Genomic DNA, 20,649 nt, shown 5'->3' with positions numbered 1-20,649 from the left:
GTTGCGAACTAAGTAAAGGGCAGATGGTATCCGAAGAAGATGATAACGGGATCGTCGTACTCAAATGGAGAGATACACGGGATGTGAGAATTTTATCGACAAAACAGGCTACCATCGTGGTACCAAGTAGAAAAAAAATCGTAGCATTCGTGCTGTTTCTTCAAGCCAACAGACATCTGCAACGTTAAAACCACTAGCTGCTGTGGAATATAACGAGGGAAAGTGTGGTATAGATTATTCCGACCAAATGGTTTCTTATGCCACCACAATTAGAGAAGGAATCAAATGGTACGGAAAACTTAGCATTCGACTCCTTCTGGCAATTTCTGTTGTAAACGCTTCGACGGGTTACAAAATTGCAACGAGGAAGGATATAAATATTAGAATATTTAGAGAATCGTTAGCTGCAAAATTATTAGGGTTGTCTGAGAATACAAAAAATCCTTGTCTTCCACGCAGTCAGCACAGTATCGCCGTTGGGAAAAATGATTCCGGAAGAAGCATTAGACGCGCGTGCAAATTACGTTATGCAAATAAAAGACGTCGAATGGACGGAACAAAGACACTAGAGAATTTAAAGAAAACAACAACTTATTGTCCAAATTGTCTCGACCAACCTCACCTATGTATAGAATGCTTTAAAGTTTTACATTCTAAATAATTTCTTCAATAAACCATTTTCGTACTACTTTCGTAACAATTCAATATTTTCGTTATTTCCTCTGGAATATCTTTTCAAACACCTACGACGACCCTTCGCAAGTAGTGAAATAAGCGTCACCCGAATACGGGTGACGCGGTCCTACCGGAAACTTTGCTGTCACCCGAATACGGGTGTCGTGGTAGTCAACGTGCTAAAGAAGAGCAGATAACGAGAGAACGCGTATTGCAGCAGTTGATAATCGTGTTTTCCCTCATCGTACATGTTACGTATACACTTTCTTCTCGTTGGTCGCGTTCCGTCTTGCGGTCGAATCGGCGTTGATCCTTGTAATCGCGCGATCGCGTGTCAGCTGTATTGTACGCAAGGAAAGAGCGAGAGGGAACAAAGCAGAGAGATAAAGAAAGAAGAGGAGGAGGAATGACGCGCGGGTCAGTCACACAGCGTTTGGTAATAACGACGAATCTACGGATCCAAGCGAACAAACGAAAAAGCCCCGATACAACGTAATATTTGGGTCGACGTAAAATTACAGATAATTGGTCGACCGGGCCGGCAGATGAGCGTAATTTAAGCGGCCCTACCGCCTCGTGCGGCGACCCGCTAATCGATTACGAAATGTTTCTCGAGATCCCACTCGAGACTTAATGAGATTTACGATCGCTGGATCGGTCGGTCCTCCTGTTCGCCATGCGTCCGTCACACCGCGCGTCTCAGTATCCGGTGTTTAATACGCTCGTACAACGTTCCGATAATTAATTAGAAACTAATAAATCCGACGAATTGCGGATGGGAAAGACAGGCGAGTAGAAAGGGCAAGGCGAAAGATAAAATGAAAGTGGGAATTCGAGAGCGGAAAAGAGCGACGATCGCGGACGGTTGCCTATTTTCGGCAATTTCCGATTCGTAAATTGCTCGTTCAGAATTGCGAGTGCGCTCGATGTACGCGCGCGAGAAACTAGTTTTGTCGCTGCAATTCGTACGGCCGCGTGTACACCCAGTCGTCCACTATATTTCATCGGATATGATAATCGTAGCTATTATGGTCTGTAAGCAACGATTTCTTCGTAAGCAGAATCGTCGCGTTATTTCGAGGAAAAGTTGAACGACGCGACTCGTGCATCGATCTTGCTTGACGGCCGTAAGTTTCTTTAGCGTCGGACGATGATTGGGCGGGCGGTGGCTCTCCACGGGAATACGGTAAATCCGGTAAAACGGGACGTGTTAGGAAACTATTTCGAGATGCGTATCGTGCGTTGAATCTGGTCACGGCAAAAAGATCTCGGGAGAACGATAGTTCTACTCGCGTGACCCGGTCCTCTACAACGTTGAAACGCGTCTAGTTACGCACGCGTTACGCTACGCACAGGCCCCGAGACCAACGTAATTACACGTAAGTTGCTTCGTACGATAAGTGCTTGCACCCTCGTACGTAATTGCGTATAATGCTGGTCGCAACGTTAACACGATAATCGTTTAACAAATATTTGTATGCGGCTAATTGTCGTTGTTTATCGAGCCACGTATCAACGTTTTATATTAGTTAGCCGGACGTAGAGAAAAATCGGTGCCGAAGTGCGCTGGCTAGTAGTTTCCTATACATTGTAACGTATATGTGTATAGCGAAGAACGTATATAGCTAACCAGTTACGCGTCACCAGTTCGCGATTACATGAATATTTATATATTTTGGTGCAATGTCGTAATTTAATGAATCGTAAATGCAACTATCCGGAGCCGTTGTCGCCGCGACGACGAGCCATCGCTGCCTTTATAATCGTGTCGTTCGGTTCGTCGTAAAAATACGACTCGACGCGCAAAACGACACCATGTTAAACAGAATAATTATTATACGAATGTTTACGCACGTGTACCGATATTATTGTTACTCGCTATTTTAATGATACGCAAATGAAACTGTCCGACCAATTTCAGCCGCTCCTTCGCTGCCTTTACTTCACCGTAATTCACCATTACAAAAATATTTATCTTCTTATCGTCTTATCGCGCGATCGCGTATTTATGGAAAGAACGCTACGCTTCTACTCCTTTCGCAATATCAATACAACTACAGTGTACCACTACTACAATGCTACACATATTCGCGTACTTGGCTACAGCGTTCCGCCGTTTTCTCGGTTTCTTTCTCGAACGAGGAAATCGAGGAAAGAGACGCGAGGACTCGTCCGGACGACAAAGAAACTAAATAGGAGCATCGGCGGAGGAGCGAGAAGGAGGCTAAGGCTTCTCCGGCCGCGGTCCACCATCCGGCGAATATCGAATCAATTAGCATAACGTTTTGGGCCAGGCAAAAGGCTGTAATTGTTCGGATGTAAACCGATATCTGCTTTTCGCAGCGCATCACTGCAAATGCATTCTCCCATTCCCGCGCGTACTCGTCTGTGTATGTGTGTGTGTGCGTGTCTCTCCTCCCTTTTCCATGGCATGCAGCGTGTGCACGACAAAGAATACGAGGGTGATTGAGAGAGAGAGAGAGAGAGAGAGAGAGAGAATGTATGTATGTTCCAGTTGAGAATATTCCGTAGCAAAGGGGATTCTGCCAGTGGAAAACACAACGAACGCTTAGCGTGTTCTCTCTCGCGCAACAGGGCCACCCCATGCCGCGGCGCGTTTCGAGTTAAAACGGCCGAGTACTCGTGTTTAGATATCGTTAAACCGCATTTTCGACACTACCATTATGTAAAGCACGTGGTGGAGGCCGATAAGTCGAACAATGGGTGTGCGCTCGCGCCAAACGGGACGCGGGTTAGCGACTTTTCGACGCTCGTTCTCTGCTCCCGTTCAAATTCCTCGCTTTCTCTTCCCACCGCAATTTCCGATTTAGTCTTCTCCGTATTCCCGTTTCTCTACACGTTCGTTCGTTCGTTCGTTTGTTTCCTTTTTTCCCCTCTTCTCTTCTCTATCTTCTTCGCTACACTTTCTTCCTTTCGCTCGGATTAAACTCTCGCTCAGCCATCGACAAGTCGAGAAGGAAAGTTGTCGACGAGGATGACGCGCGATTAAAACGCGTTGCTTTTTAAGGAGATACGCGCTTGGCCGTGCAGGCGACGATGCAACGAGCCACGCGACTCGCCTCGATTTCTACGTCGTCGTGGTCGTCGTCGTCGTCGTCGTCTGGAATAGCCGCGATCCGTTGCTCGTGTCCCCACCGAGCCGTACGGTACAAAATAATACTTTTTACTACCGCGATCTTTACGATCCGCGCTGTATCGAGTATAAAGAAGATAATAAAGGAAGACGCGCGTGGATAATGGCTGGTATCATGCGCGTATTACTTGCTGCATTACCATTTTTATTGCTGACTTTTTTACGATCTACTTCTCTTATGAGTTGGCGCATGCCCGGTTCGCCAACATCGATCAAGGTCGAATTTATTTGCCCGCTAAATACGCACCTTTCGCCGCTGTGTAACCATCTTTCACCGAAGAAGATCCCGGCATTCGAAAACCTCACGTATCCTTCGTCCTTGCCTTGCTGTTGGTCGAGATCCGTCGTTTCATCTTTCGAGCAAACTGTCCGCCTTCTAACGACACGCCGGGTACGAGCTACTCTTCGACCGGATTTTCTCGTTTCAAGGTGCCGGCACGCGCGCAGAACTCGTTTCACACGCGGAATCATTGGAACGTTAACGCGCGGCTAATCATCCTTATCATCGTGTTACCACGTAATTACCGTGTCGTAACGGCCAACGTTCGTCGCTTTCGATTTCGTACGTTCACCCGAAACGCGTTGCTGCTGCACGTCTACCGCGCTACGAACACCTTAGTCGCCAACATCGTCGAGCTTTCACGCTCGCTAGGCTACCGCCACCCCACCCACTCGCTGCGATATCGGTCCGCTACCGAAATATCGTAGACACTCGAGGCAACCGATCGACTGGATGTGAAACGCGAGCGAAAGCTTCCTCGTATCGCCGATAGTATCGTCCGATAAAGGAGTCGACCAACCGGAAGTGGTTCTCTCGTGGCGATCCGGCAAAGAAGCGTAAGGTGGATCGCGCAGAGACGTACGTCGATATAAATTGTGGCAGAATCGCGCGGACTCGTTACAAGTATAGTAACGATAAATCAGGCGTATCGACGTGCTGCATAGAATTGCAAATGAGAGGCTGCCATCTTTAAAATAAAAAAAAAAAAAAGAAAAAGTTATGACTGTGAGCTCGCGCGCGGCCGCGGTCGTAAGTTTCGACGGTGCGCGTTTAAGCGTGTACATATATACGTATTGGTAGAAGAGTCGGCGGTAGGCGTGCGCGCACGTCCATGAACGCGATCGAGAGAGAAGAGAGGAGACGGAGTCGAAGGAGCCGGAGAAGGAAAAAGAGAGCAGAGGGCACGGGGGAGAAAGGGGGCCGGAAGGGGGTAAAAGGGAGAGAAAGAGGGAGAAAGAGGGAGAGAAAAAGGGAAGGGGAGCGTGAGTGTGCGGGAGCGGCTAGTGTGCGGGTAATACATACGTTCTCCGGACAAGCAAGGAGAAAGAACTTAAAATGAATAATGTATCGTATATTTAATTCTATATATAAGTACACGCGGCGGCGAGCGCGCGCGCGCATACGCACTCACACACGGAGAAACGGAGAAGCAAGAACGCGGCGCGGTGCGGCGCGGTGCGGCGCGGCCGCGTACGTAGCGGCGTAACCGAAGACGTAGGTGTCCCTCGTTGTCTCCGTCCTTCTTTTTTCTCAGCGATCTGGCCGCGTCGGTGTTCGTTCGCGTATTTGCCTCTGTTTCGCGGTCGTTGTAGATTGTAGAGCCGCGTGTGCGAGTGTAGGGGTGTGTGCATCGTTCTGGCCGCGTGTACGTACACGGACTCCCGCGGAGCGGCTCTCTCGTCCCTGTGTTTCTCCGACGAGAATGAAGTAGCATATTTTCTAAGCGGAGGTCGTGACGAACCGACTTTCCAGTTGGCGACCAGAACGATACGAAAATATTTTAGCCGGGCCACGACACCACACAACTAACAGCCTGACAGAGAATATCTATCGTTAAATTATTATCGATCGATAAGCGCCTCGTTATTGCCGGCCCGACAGTCTCTTTAAGCCACCGGATGAAGTTCTTCGGTGGTGAAAAAGCGTCAGAACTACCAGTCCATCTTTCTTTCTTTTTTATTTACTCGCCGGAAAATTATCCTCGTTAAGACGTTGCTCCGATCGCGTTCACAGCCGACCTTTAATTAGACTAGAATTCGATTGACCGACGACGACGACGACGACGACGACGACGACGGACGACGCGACGCGGTCTCACCACCGACCAGTTCCTGCCAACGGTATGTAACCCTCCTTCCTTCCTCCCACCTCCTTCCTTCTTCCTGCCGATACACACTCATATAACTCCCTCTATCATCTTACGCCAGCCACCGATCCACCCCTCCTGTCCTTTCGCACGCCACCATGCTCCCTCTCTCTCCTCTCTCGTACTCTCTGTTTCGCACTCTCAACGTGGCGCGCTTATGTACAATCGACACCACGGATCGACCATAGTTACCGCAACGAAACACTATACGTTTGTTAAATAATGCCGCACGGTTCAACGTTTTACGAGCGTCGAGGTATACGGCCATTTTCTCGCACGATATTTTTACCTTTCCGCTGAGAAACGAACGGGGACGACGCGCGTGCTCCTCGATCGTCCCGATAGAACGACGAGCGTCTTGGCGTTGCTCGATCTATACGCGGTACACGGTTGCTGGAAATCGAGACAGAGAAGGATCGGCAAGCTCGAGAATAAAATGAGAACCGCTTTGTTTCATTCGATAGAGAGAAGAGCGTGTGTCTCGCCATACGGTCGGCTCGAACTGGCACATGACGTAACAATATAAATACGAGCCGCGCATTAACAAATTCCTTTTAATCTTATCGTTTACAATAAATATTGATACGAAACTTTGGTTGCGCTATCGTCTCCGCGCGATACTACACGTAAAATAATATAATTCGCCTAATCTCCGTCTAGCGAAAACGGCCATGAATCGCGAGTCTTATCTCGACGAAATAACTGCGCAATTAGCGTGTGCCGCGGCTCTACCGAAACTCAACGTCCGCCAGCCTCTTCTACACCGTGGCGCCCCGTCTTCTCGTCCAGTTTTTACGCCGCTCGGTTGAATTTCGCGAACCGACGGAACCGCCGCGCTGCATCGACAACACAAGCATCCGATCGTAGCCACAGACGGCCGGTATTATTTTCAAACGTCTCATTATCCGCCAGCGAAATTATGCCACTGCATGGTAATTACATCGGAAGGGAACATAGGCGGCGGAGAGCGAGCGCCGTTTCACGGCCGAGTCACCTTGACGGATATTTTCCGTTGCTGAGTCGTCGCGGTATAACCGATCATAGCTATCGGCTACGTGGAACGCGATTTCGCGCCATTCGATGGTCACACGTTGGAACGCGGATCGCTAGAAGCTTCGCAGCGCAGTGGCTGCCAAAAGTGGCAAGTGGTCGACGAAAACGGAGCACAGAGCTGCGTGCAGTCACAACGAAGAAACACAGCGGCAACACGGCGAACGCGTTACACGGAACGAAGAGTCTCGAATTGGAGACAATCCCGGTGCAAGAAGAATCGAACGTGATGTCGCGTCCAATCGCATGGAATCGGAAAGAGCGACGAGCGCGCCAACTATTGTAGCTTCAGTGGTGGCGGTAGGTGGCGGTTGAGCGCCGCTGCATTAATAATATACGATACCCGTAATGGCATCGAGCGCGTATACGAACGTATATATTGTATAATAACTTCCAAGGCCTTATAAACGTTTATTATTTACCGCGTAACGTAATGGCAAACGGGTCCCCACTTCTCAGCAGCCGTTATTAAAAATAATACTGTAACGTTCATGCGCGAGCTTCCCCCGACCTCTCTCGCGTGCTCTCGCGTTCTCGCGTGAAATTATTGCCTGCTGGATTTTCGACGCCAGAGTAATTACCCGCGAGAATGCTTTACCCTGGACCAACAACCGGAAACGCCTTCACGACCCATTCTTCTTCGCCGCGTTTCTCGTCCCGCGGAAACCTGTGCTCGAGTCCGCGGACGATGGCCGAACAGAGGAGAGAACAGATCGAACGAAACGGATCGTATTTCTTTCGTGTAACGCGGCTGGCGATTGTGTTGGCTCGGCAAATCGAGCGTGCAACGCAGATCTCGAGACGATCGCTCCCCTCGCATTGGAACGGGAATCGTTGCGAAGGTCGACGACAACGCGCGACATTCCTCAACCGTTTGAATCGGAAGCCGCGCTGAGAAAACGGCACGCGTCAACGTCGAGAAAGCAAACGAGACGTTCCGTACTCGTTTTGCCGCGCGACAGTAGTCGTTTTTTTTTCCTCCACAGAAACGGAAAAGCTAAAGCCTGCGTGGCGGATTCGGACACGACCCGATGAACGTGGAACGGCGCGACGTGGCAGCGAAGCAACCGCGAAGCGCATAGCGTACGATAGAGATTTCTCGTTAGTCCGGATGGTCAAAGTTGGTTGGAGAGGCCGCTTCCGCGGCTCGTCCGTCGCGTATAGAACGTTTGATTTGCAGGAATCAATAAAAATCCGCGAGATAAAAAACTCGCGAATAAAAAATGGTTCGCAGTCGTGGCCAACCGGAAAGCAGAGATCGAGGAGGGGAAGGGAGGGCGCCGCGGCAAGTGGAGGAGGACGAGGAACAGGACGAGCAGGGATAATCTGATTTTCAGCAACTTTATACGTTGCGCTTCGATTAAAATCCAGCCACCGTACAGGGCCAATACAGTTACGCCGCTTGTGCCCTGTTCCGCACCACCTTTTCTGCTTCTCCTCGTGCTATTCTCTCTCCCTCCCCCACAACTTTCGATAAAAGACGCATCTACACGTTCGCAAATCTCTCCTCTGTTTCTCTTCCTTTCTCCGATCCTTTGTTTCTCGCGAGAAAGTCACCTCGCACGGGAAAGCCATCGTCCGCCGGTTCCGTGGATCGACGACGTGGCGATTTAAGAAAAGCGTGAAAATCCGTCGCCCGTTTGCGGATGGCACGCGATTCGGTAGACGAGCGGGAGAAGATCCGCGAGTATCCGAACACAGAGATCGAAGCAGCGTTTGTGGAGGCGGGGGTGGAAGAAGAGGACCCGGGGGACGGGGGAAGTGGAGCGGAGAAGAGTAGGAGGATCGCGGCGAAGGCGGGCAGAGAGGGGGACAGGGAGCGCGAGAGAGACGAAGACGAGGAAGAAGAAAAGTCTGAACAACGAGTACTACGTACGCGCGTTATTGAAACGCAAATCACGTTGCGCAACTCGCAGCCGTAGCGGGGCCCGATCGGAATGTCTCGCATTAATAAAATATCAAGTATAAAAAGTTATTAAAAAGAGTAACGAGAAATTCAATGTTTATTCATAGGCGAAAGAAAGGGACGGCCTGGTGAATAGGCGGCGCAGGCTGCGATTCTCGGCGACCTAAAAATCGCCAATGAAAAGGCGCGCCGAAATCCGTAGGATCGCGGCAACTGTCGATTCCGCCGCCCTTTGCGAAACTCCCTTAGCTGGCTTCCTACTTACGTGGACGATCGGTCGCCGCGTCACTCGCAACTAACACATTCCATCGTAGCGTACTCACCTGCAACAAAAAACGTAAACGATCGATCGATTAAACGATTATCGATTGACGGCCGCGTCTTATACTACGGGCGTGCCAGTGACATACTAGCGGCGAACGTGCTACAGGCTACGGGACGCGATGCAAAACGTGGACAAACGATTCACCGAGTTGTATAGTTTCGCCTACACGATCGGAACTCGACAGTGGCGATCGACCTCGAGGCTAATATACATAAGTATAATATTGCGCAGAAATAATAAATTACGGTGAGTCGCGAACAGCCGTAAATATGTATTATCGCAATTATGTGTTACACGCGCTGCATTTCTCAACTAGCAGCAACCAGCGTGCAATCATCGGCACATTGAAATCGTTTTCAACGGCCCTCGAAACGTATTCCGTAATCCCGGCAGAGTTTTTCCTCGCGTCTTTTCCCCCGCGCAACTTTATTACGAGTTCCCTCGATGTTTAAACGCAACGATTAGGAAATCGACAGGCGACCAGTAACATTACAGCAAATTACCCGCAGCCTGTATGAATTCTCGTTCGCGTCGAGTCTCGTCGTCGGTGTTCGCTCGATACGCTCGACCGAGAGCTTTCGCCGACGGGAAAGGAGGATCGTCCTAAAATTCCAGGGAACATGATAAAAGGCGCGCGGCGCTCCAAGGCCATCGCGTGGCCGCGATTAATCGACGAAAAACTGACGTCGAACGAACCATAAATTACCGAGCGATCCTTGGCGCCAGCGATTATTTATAGCCGACCTCCGAGTACCGTGTACTGGATCGAACGAAATTCCGTGATTCGTGCAAATACGAGTGACACCCGAATGCTGAAATCGTAATGACACGATGCTTCCATGCAACGTACGTTGCACGGCACGTTGTCACGGTTCCGGGACAACAGGTTCCGCGGATCTTTCGAATGGCAACTCTCCTTAGTCATCGATGGGTACGTGGAAAATGGAGAATTTTCAGATGTGTGGGGCAATTTGGAAGAAGCGAAGGCAGAGTTTGGAAAGAAAAAAAAAGAGAGAGAAAAATAGCGTTGAATGGAACGAGGACAACGAGCCAGAATAGCTAGACGACGTAGAAGGGTGTAAGAGGTGAAGCGGGTCGCGACGAGCCTATCGAAGTGCGATTAAAATATAAAATGGGTTTCGAGGATTCGGACGGTGTTACGCACCGTTTCAATTATTGTCGCCCGGCAACAACACGCAATTTTTGTTGCACGTCCGATCGCGGCTTTTCGTTCATCTGCACCCCGCTCCACCCGAACTACTCCCAGCCGTCCCTGTCGATCGCGTCTCTTCGCCTATCTCTCGATTTTTTGCGAGCGCCGATTTTTCCGCCTTTTTTACCAGAGCCACAAAACGGCGCAAAAATCCGATACCGTTTTGCGGAGCCCGGATTAGCGGCAGATCGCGCTACCGATTTGCCGGGCACCGGCTACGGCTTCGATGAAAAAATATTTGATTTCTCGTTTCCTTTTTTCACCGCGTTCTTCCACCTCGATTTCCACGTAGCGCCGATATCCCGCGTCGACGAAAGTTTCCTTCGAGAACGACGTTTGAGCGGAACGTCCACGAGGCGAGTTATACACACGGCGGTTCTCGTAAGAACGCGCAAATGCGCGCTTTAAAAAATTGGCGATGTTCGAAACGGCTGCGTTCAGTCGTCCTCAAAGGACAGAGAAGCGCGTTACGCGGGATAATTTTGAGGCATCTGAAACATGGAATCCGGCACAATCGAATCACGTCAAATTGCTTGTGCAACAGAAATTCCTAAAATACGTCGCCTTTGAGATTAATAAACCGATAGCCAAAACTTGCCACAGCCATGAAAATATTCTCAACGCTTCGAATACGACGAATCTCGAACAGCGTGGAACCGTAGCGGATCTGACCTTATTTTTTCAAATCTTCCATCAGTTCGATGACTGTCCAAAAATTCTTGTATTTTATATGATCGCTATATGATCCTATGATCATTCGAAGGTGGCAACTTTTCTTCGTATCGCTACATATCGAATTAGCTTAGGTAATTTCGTGGGTAATTATAATGTTATTAATTATAATGCGGGTAATTGTACCGATAGACGTTGCTCAATTGCGAGCACAATCGTCGACTTTCTTTCAGGGATCCGTCATCTCCTTCGAATCATCGATAGCAACTCGTACGAATATTTGACAGCGAAACAACCTATTATGGATATTTATATTGTTATAAGATGATATTGATTATGCTCCGATGTCTCGAAGTACTTTGCTTCTGTCTCTGATTTTTCTTTTATCTATTGGGTTGGCAACTAAGTGATTGCGGGTTTTGTCATTAGATGGTATTGACAAAATCCGCAATTATTTAGTTGCCAACTCAATATAACGATTATGCTCCGATGACTCGAAGTACTTTGCTTCTGTCTCTGATTTTTCTTTTATCTATTGGGTTGGCAACTAAGTGATTGCGGGTTTTGTCATTAGATGGTATTGACAAAATCCGCAATTATTTAGTTGCCAACCCAATATAACGATTATGCTCCGATGACTCGAAATACTTTGCTTCTGTCTCTGATTTTTCTTTTATCTATTGGATTGGCAACTAAGTAATTGCGGGTTTTGTCAATATCACTGAATGACAAAACCCGTAATCACTTAGTTGCCAACTCAATAATTAACTGTTATGCGCTTTTTGCTCTTCAAGTGTACAATTACATAATACTCTCGATAATACTACATTATGCTCGTCAGAAGATATTTGTCACTTAGGTGCTACATTCTAATCCAATTTATCGTTTTTCAAACATTCTACGAGTGTCTTCCTTGTTGCTTGCAGAACTTTGGCTTTTATTAAAACAGAGCATCTACATTTTTTGAGAACGTAAGCGCGTTAAGAATATCGTCTTGTTCTTTATTTCGCTCACATTTCAGACACACTGTTCAGCTTTACGAAAGAAGAAATCGACACATACGCGGGATAATACAATGAAAGAACGGCAACACATTCAAATCAGCTGGCTGCCGAAGCGCGCAAAACTCTCATAGAAAGAAGACTAAAAAGAAAACACCACACTGACCTCACTGAACAAATAAAATAGTCAAACTCGAAGACGGTACCCCGCTGGGGGTAACCATCCACGTGTTATTTAGCAATTAAGTTAGAAAAATTTACCAAATGAAGAAGCTGAACAAATTGTAAAGTACAAATTAAATAATAATAAAAAAAAAACTGTTTCACTGTTTGGGCACCGTAACGTACGCACTGAGATAAACAGCGTTCATCATAAATTCCTACCCATAGCTGTCCATGATATAGACTGTGGTATGTTAATCTATGATCTCGACTATACAACGATGCTGTCTCTACTAAACTTATGCCTTTTGTTTGAATTGAATGGTTTACCACAGTGAACACACTGTTCGACACTGTGACAGCGGAAAACCACTTGTTCCAAAATTCTGTCCTTCTGCGGACTCGTCCAGCGATCTTGGCCAGCTTTAAGACTATTGAGATATGTGTAATCTTGTGTGCAACGTTAGATTAGCCGCGTAGTAGTGACGCACATATATGAGAATAAGTGTGTGGGAGTATGTACGCGCACAGCGTCTCGTAAAACAGAAGAACGCAACTGTTCCGTTGGTAGTGCGGCAAAGAAGATGGTGAGACATGGAGAGTGCTGATGCGTATCGACGAATATCTTGCAAATCGCATATCAAATAAATCTGAAACTATTTTGATATCAATTCTAAGTGTAATCTAAGTGTTGCTATACACTTATTTCGGCGATTAAGATCCACGACAAAGACACAATTAGCTTTTACGCCGGCGACAGCACAGGCCTCTTTATACCCAGTTTATCTGTTTAAACCGCATATCCATCGATACGAATAATTTCTACAGATTTCTCACAATTTTCTACGTATCCGCATTTTTTCTATCCCGCAAAAAGACTCCTCTCTTTGATCGTATTCTTTCCGCCGCACTGCAAACAGGTTTAGCCGGTTGGTCTCGCAGATTAGATGATCAAAGCAAATGAAATTGCAATAAATCGTAATTTCAAATCAGCGCTCGCTATTTTCTACCTACTTCGTCCCACGTACTCAGCACGCCAAACAGCCTACGTCCGTGAAAAACGTAAACGAATAAATAATTGGAAAGTATCCAGCTCGTTGAAACAGCGAAACGCGAAGAGGACCAGGGGGTGGGAGTTTCGTGGTCGCGCGATTCTCGATTCCGCGTTGGTGAAGTCGAAGAGCGCGGTGCGCGCGCGATACCCGCGGCACTCGCACGGCCGGATAGAAAGGGAAAGAAAGAGGAGAGGCGAAGGATAGGGATGCAAGCTCGTCGACGCGCGGAAAGAATCTCGAGCGAAAAGCTCACTCGAGATGCCGCGAAAACAATGTCGAGGGTGGCCCGAGATATACCTAATTGTTGAGAGTACAGCCGGCGTAGAAGGAAAAAAAAGGTGCCGGAGAAGAGGAAGAGAAAGGCGGAAGAATGAAAATGACACCGACTTCTCTCCAGCCCTTCCTCTACGCCCCCCTGCCCCTTTCCCTGTGGCCACGGGGTCCCTTCCTCCGGTTCTGCCTCTTACCCTTTTCATCGTCTCTCGGTCGCACGCAGCCACCTCGTCTCGTCTCTCCAGCGGCGCCGTCGCCGCTGCACCACCCCGTTCCATCCCGACCACCGTGGTCCGTCTTCATCGCCCAACCCCCGCTCCCATCCCCGCGCCCCGCCGCCTTGCCGGCACACTTGCTTTTTATCGACGGCGTACTTTAACCCTCGAGCCGCGCGGTGGGTGGGGTGGGTGCCAGTGGAGGTCGGACCGCGAGCGGAGAAAGGGCACGAGAGGAAACGATGGAACAGAGGTGGCGACGATAGGGAGGATGAGAACGGATCGCGAGGGAGAACAGAGGACAGAGCCAGGATGGTTGCCGGCTGGTCGAGGGTACGGTCGGGGCATTAAACCCATTTAAATATAACCAATACCAGGGTGCGCCTTCTACCCTCGGTTATGGATGATTTTTACCGTTCATTTGAATAACCCGTAAGCTGGAACGGCCCCGCGCAGACGAACACGCAGCGAACCAACACGGACGCGAGTCCTTCCCTTTAGCCGCTTTTCTCTTTCCCATCGTGCAGCGTCTGTCGGCCGGTGATCGCCGATTTCTCGCGACCCACGCCAACCTTTGTCCCGTTCGCTCTCGATGTGTTCGTTTGTTTCGCCGCGTGTAACTCACCGGCGAAGAAGGTCGCGCGTACTACGAGCCAAAGATACGGTTGCTCGATAGCAGAGGATAGAGAGATCGAGACAGAAAGAGAGATAGAGAGAGAGAGAGAGAGCAGAGAAAGCAAGTACTGGTAGTAGCGGAACGGCGGCAGTGGCCGTGGCCGTGGCAGCGTGCACGGCTGTGGCCGCCAGCTGCGACGTAGCAACGCGATATCGCGTCCGCATCTTCGCGTACAAGTGCGACCACGACGATGACGGCGGATCGAAGGACTACGCGAGGCGATAGTTTGGCGAGATAGAGGAGAGCAGGAAGGTTATACCGGAGAAAAATGCGTACGCTGAGTGGCGGATCCAGCTGGACGGCGAGAATCAACCTGCGGCGGTGCGTGGGTGCGCGCGCGAGAGTACGAGTGGAGTGCAAATATCGGCCGACCGATAATGCGAGGTCGATTCTCCTCCCCCGCGTTCTTTCTCTCCCACCGCATCTTGGTTGTTCAAACCTCTCGACTCGTTCCCTACGGCACGGCGTTACTTGCAATCGACGAGCGATAGACGAACGGCTGGAAATTGGAGCGAAAAGCACGCCGTGTTGGCTCGCGCGCCCTGACTCTCACAAGGAAGCAAAAGCTGGTTAACAGGCACGTTGATCGTTCGGACGTAGCCGCCACCGCATATCCTCCGCCTCTTTCTCTGCCGTGCAGTTTTATCGAGAGGACTCGATCGACTATCCGCTGCAGTCCGACCGCTTCTCTAAGCAAAGAAAAGAGGAACGCTGGTTTCTCGTCCCGCTTCGATTCGAGAAAAAGCGTTTTCCAACGAAATTATGGATCCGGACCGAACCAAAGAAAAACAAAGAGCCGATCGGGCAAGTTCCGCTGGAAAAAAAAATCCAGCTCGTTGGCCGATCGGATCTCGTCCAAACACGAACGATCGGGTCGCACGGCTACGCGACAAAAGTTTTTCTCTTCGTGCCGACCCTCGTCGATTCTCTGCCATTTCCGAGAGGATCCAGCTGCTGCTCTCGTCCAACGCCTCGTTACCCTAGCGATCGCGCGACCACATTCGTCCGCTTGATTTCTAATTAAGTGCCGCGAGAAGAAAGCTTGCACCAAGCGTCGATCGATATCGAGCTGGACCGCGCGTTATCCACGACGGAGCTCGCTTCTCCGCAACGGTAGATCTCGTTTCCTCCACGCAGACGCGTTCCGTTTCTTCACGCGCGTCGTCGCATCGTCCGAATTGCGATACCGTTCAAGACCACTTGCACGACGTACTAGGTTGTCCGGAAAGTGTCTTTCTTTCGCGATTTTTAACAACAGTGCACCTTCGTACAAACGTGAGACCAAGTGTGTGAAACGTCGCGGTGTTTATCCCAGCGGAACAAAATAAATCGTACGAAATAATATAAAAGAAGAAACATTGCGCGTCTATTATATTTCCTCATGAAACGAAAGAAGCTTTCCGGACAAGCTGATATTTGCCCAGAATCAGCGAGAAGTCAAGACCACAGATATTCTTGTACGCGGCGAATAAACAGCGTTTCACGCTGCGACCGAGTCCCTTTGGCCAAAAACCTATTCCTCGAATGGAATCGTTGCGAGCTCGCAGCGATCGCGAATCGACGACCGAGTCGTCGACGAGGGACGATAACTCTGTCGGTAAAGTGGGTAGGAGGTTTTAAAAGCGGGCGAAGGGGAGGCGAGGCAGAGATCGGAAAAACGGGATATGCGAGTGACCGGTGAAATCGTAATCGTAACCGTAAACGTAAAGGGTGACGTAAACGTAAAGCCGAAATGATAAACGCAACGGGAATACTTAATGGCGCGAGGCGGAATGAGAGCGAGAGGAACGAGCGCGTGCGTTTATCGCGCGGCTCGCGTGTATTTCGTGGCTACGGACGATAGGGACGCGAGAGGGTCGCACGCTATCGTTTCGGCCCTCGACCGTCGCTTCGATGCTCGAATCGTATTTATCATACGCGTTCGATCCATACCGAGTTCGACATTGGATACGGCCATCGGGCATCGAGCGTAGATACCGCGCGGTATGGGTCGCGTACCTCGCGTTACTCGCGCGGAATCGTCACTTTAATTGGCCGTTGCTCATCGACCGTTTTAACGACCGATCTCGTTCACGCGCCTCGATCGTTTATTTTCGATTTCGTCCTCGTTCCTCGGCTTATCGATACCGCGCTCCGATCTTTGTCGCGTCGTTGCCACGCTACGAAAAAAAAGCACGTTCGGCTTTTTCGTTGATTTCATCGTCGGCCGACGGAACAGCGATCGTTAAACGACGATTTGCGATCGTTCGCGATGGGGGCGGGGTTCGCGTCGACGGTTCCGGACAAAAGAAACATCGACGAGCGATCGGAGACGGGGCGAAAGGAAGTCCGTGGTGGGTGCGTAGACGAGTCGGCACAGGGAACGACGCGACCATAGAGAGATCGGTAGCGAGCAGGAAGGATCGTTTTCCGCGGTACGGTGCCGCAATCGATAACGCCCCAAGTCATTCGACAGTCATCAGAGGCTCCCGTTAGCTCGCCAGGGACTGGCACCCTCGCACACCCGTCATCGTCCTTCGCCAGCTCATCCACAACCTCGTCATCGTGTGCTCGTGCTCGGTGGTCGCGTTTCGCGTCATCGCGCCGCTCCCTCTCTCTCTCTCTCTCTCTCTCTGTATTCGCAACGGTCGTCATCATCGTCATCGCGACCGCGCGATCCCTGAGAACAGCAGCAACGCCAGAACAGCCGTATCCGTGACACAGGGGTTGCACGGCACTGGGTACACCGTATGGGTAAGCTGAACGGTAGGATAACTGGGAGGAAGAACTAGGCAGAGGGAACGGAAAGTGTAGAGAGGAGGGACGGGGACGATGACGGAAAAGAGGAAGGTGGAGAGGAAGGGAGTGGAATAGGGTGCAGCAAGGGTACAGAGGAGAAGGAGGCGGAGGATGGGGATCGGGGTGAGAGATAGGCGAAGGTTGCAGAGTAGGTGGCGGAGGCGGAGGCAGAGCAGGAGGCAATGGGGGAGGATAAGGGAGGAGGATGGGGGTTTGGCGTTGTAGGGTTCGGTGGATCCCGGTTCTAGAGCCCTCGCCTCTCTCTCGCTTGGCAGGATGTAGGCGTATAACAATGACAAACCGTGAAACAATGCTGGGCGCCACTGGAAAAATTCCAAAAAACGCGAATAATAAAAATGAGAGCTCGCGTGCACCGCGTGTGTGAGTCCCGCGATCGTGGTGGCAGCGGCGGCGCGGCGGCGGCGGTGGCGGTGACGGCGCGATGCTAGTGCGACGCTGATGCGATGCTGCCAGCGGTAGTGGTGGCGGCGGTGAGACAAAAAAAATGGGTAGAAGGGTGGGCGGGGGGGAGGAGGAGGAGGTGGAGGGTGGAAAAAATGTAAAAGCCCCGGCGCGCAGGGCGCTTCGTCGGGGACAATACGCGGCGATGAATGCCTATTATATTTATCTGTAACAGGCGTTCCATAAAGCAAATAACACAGAAGTGTAGCGAGGAAAAAATCGGGCTTTTTTTTCGACGCGGCGCAGTGCCGCGAGGGCTCGCTCGGCGAAAAAAAAAGGAAAAAAAAAGAAGCAAAAGCAAGGGCGGAAAAGGGGACAAACGAAAATTCCAGTTCTATTCGAGGTTCGACGATGCACTCAGCTCTCGGTGTTGCGCGTTCCGCGCGGTTCCGCCCCCCTACCCCTTTTCGGCGTTCTCGCCCGGTCGCGCGCCAAGGACCTGCCAAAAGCGCCGCTTTCCATACCTTCCCCTATGGACCTACGTTTCGCGTCCTTTTAGCCCAACGGAGACGCTCCGACCCGCCAAATTACACGGCCCTGCGTGTTCTCGATCGTCGCTCGTTCGGTTCGTCTTGCAAACGGATCCAACTTGGCATGCGAAAACGTTTCGATCAGCGTGCGGTACTCGGCGCTCCGCGACTCGATCGTGGCACGTTCAACCCCGTAAACGTGAAACTGGTTGGCAACGAGGCGACGATAGTATCACGCGAGAGACACGAAGACAAGCGTGTGGGTAAACGCGACACGAGGAAGGGAAATTCCGTGAGCGGAATAACGCGGAAAAAGAGAGCGAGGAAAGGATGGGAGGAGAGGGAGCGAGAGAAACGGAAGGAAAGGGCGAAGCGACGGTGTGTGCCAAAAACTATAACCTGTTGCACACGGCGTCACGAAGCCCGAAAAACGCCCCTAGCCTCGTCCCTTCGACTCACCCCCTTAACCTTCCGCCCCTGTGTCAAGCCGAACTTTTCGCGGCACCGTGTTAAACCGAAGAATTTCTCGATGTCGGATACTCGATATCCCGATATTCACGATATCGAGCTATCGGCCACGTTCCACCGTACCGGGTTTCGCATTTTCTACTTTTTGCTGGCCGATGCATTTCCCAGATAAAAAGAGCACAACGAAAAAAGCTGAAAAAAACCGAGGTCCGGTGTATCGTTGAAAACGGCCTCCGTGTTTTCGGCGAAACGATCGAATAATCGACGCGACATCCGCGCCGAGCTATTTCTTTCCCAAGTGTCCCGTTTCCTTTCGGCTCTATGGCACGCGAAAAAAAAAAAAGAAAAAAGAAAGAAAAATCACACGACATTTAGGATACTAGCAATTCGGTAAAATCTGTTAGCGACATTCGTCTCGGTATGCGTCCGAGTTGCAACCGTACGACTCCTTCTCTCTTCCTTCTTCTTTTTTCATCCTTTTCTCCCGCGTTCTTCTGTGCCGCGCGCGATCCCACTCCACCTACCTCTCTCTCTCTCTCTCTCTCTCACTTTTTCTGTTTCTCGCAGCATCGTGTCTCCAGAGTGGGGCGAATATTTTTCTCGTAAATCGACCGCTCCTCGATCGGTATTCTTGGCTTCCTCTGTGCGCGAGTCGCACATCCCGTGGGTTGCCTCTCTGCCGGCGGCAGTGTAGAGCGCGCACGCACGCACGCATGCACGCAAGAAGGCACGAAACCAGCTATCCAACCAGCCAGCCAGCCAGCCATCCAGCCAGGCATATTCACGTGTATTTTTATGAAATCATTGTTTCGAATGACAATACACCGGGATGAGCAGCGCACAATGACTGCATCGACGGAGATGCAGAGGTGGAGCGTGGTGCGGACCGGAGACGAAGGTGGATAAGCAGCAGAAGGGAAAAAGAGGGCAGGAGAGGGTGCTGGTACGCGTTGCAAGAAATCGGAGGAAGGGGAGGCTTATACGACCGCGTCTACGCATACGTGGACGCACGCGATATATGCGCTTCGTTGTCACGGATCGCTTCTACGCTCGTTCGTCGATCCGTTCGTCCGTCCGTCCGTCCGTTCATACGTTCGTACGTACGTACGTACGTTGGTTCGTTCGTTCGGTTCTTTGTGATGACTGTCGATGAAACGATGACATATTTTTCCGGCTTTCACTCCCGGCGTGCCCCGCGGCTCTTCCATTCACGCTTCCTCGCTTCGTCCCTCTGTTTCTCGGCCGTGGCCGCACGGATGCACGCACGGACGCACGCGCATTCGCGTTGCCTCGGGCGCAATATCGTCTCCTACCCCGCGCTCCCACCATCCACTGCCTCTTTTCTACCTTTTTTCCTCCGCTTACCGCACGCTCTCCTCTACATTTCTTTCTCTTGCCAAACCGTTCGACATTTCCCTCTCGTTCCCTATCTCGTTAAACCGTTCAACGTCCACGGCTTTTCCCCTTCGTTTTTCCAGCATTCGTGGTGACGCGCGCGATCCCCTCGATCGCCGGACGACAACATCGCAGCGTCTGACGATCGAAAGGGAAAAGGAAAGATTCGCGAACGATAGGCGAAAGAGTCGGAAGGAACGGAGCGGTCGGAAAATGAATCCGCGGCGCTGGAAAAGAGGGCGAGAGAGCGGCGCGCGGTATAAATCGACATGGCTGGGGTCGACGCGCGTCACCAGATCCCGTAATCTACAGCGAGAAGATTACGTCGCATCGATTTTGCTCTCGGCGGAAGAGCGATTCCATCGATACGCCGGAAAACCAGGGCCATAGGCACGGGCATATATTTTTTTTTATATACGATAAACGAAATAAAACGTCGATCTCGTAAAGCCGGGCGGCTACAATAAAACGGACACGGGAAATCTGGCGGTACGGTTGCACATTCACAGGATACAGTCTCTGCACGTACATCCGAGAATTATATGTCTGTCG

The 20,649-nt window shown here is 50.5% G+C and overlaps 1 protein-coding gene across 3 annotated transcripts in view; it reads right to left on the bottom strand.

Annotated features, from left to right (window-relative positions):
• The window catches only part of LOC117153291 (protein bric-a-brac 2), a 167,993-nt gene that overhangs the window by 98,095 nt on the left and 49,249 nt on the right, over window positions 1-20,649 (bottom strand). The window contains exon 2 of one of the 3 annotated variants that reach the window (XM_076617732.1): window positions 9,012-9,255. The exons of the other annotated variants lie outside the window; for them this stretch is intronic. Within the exon in view, the coding sequence (XP_076473847.1) occupies window positions 9,190-9,255 (66 nt within the window). The 3' untranslated portion in view covers window positions 9,012-9,189. Of the gene's footprint in view, window positions 1-9,011; window positions 9,256-20,649 lie in introns of those variants that run through there. 3 annotated transcript variants of the gene reach the window in all.

The sequence above is a fragment of the Bombus vancouverensis genome, chromosome 1, assembly GCF_051014615.1.
Source record: "Bombus vancouverensis nearcticus chromosome 1, iyBomVanc1_principal, whole genome shotgun sequence".
Lineage (NCBI taxonomy): Eukaryota > Metazoa > Arthropoda > Insecta > Hymenoptera > Apidae > Bombus > Bombus vancouverensis.
This window is presented reverse-complemented; position numbering and strand designations above follow the sequence as displayed.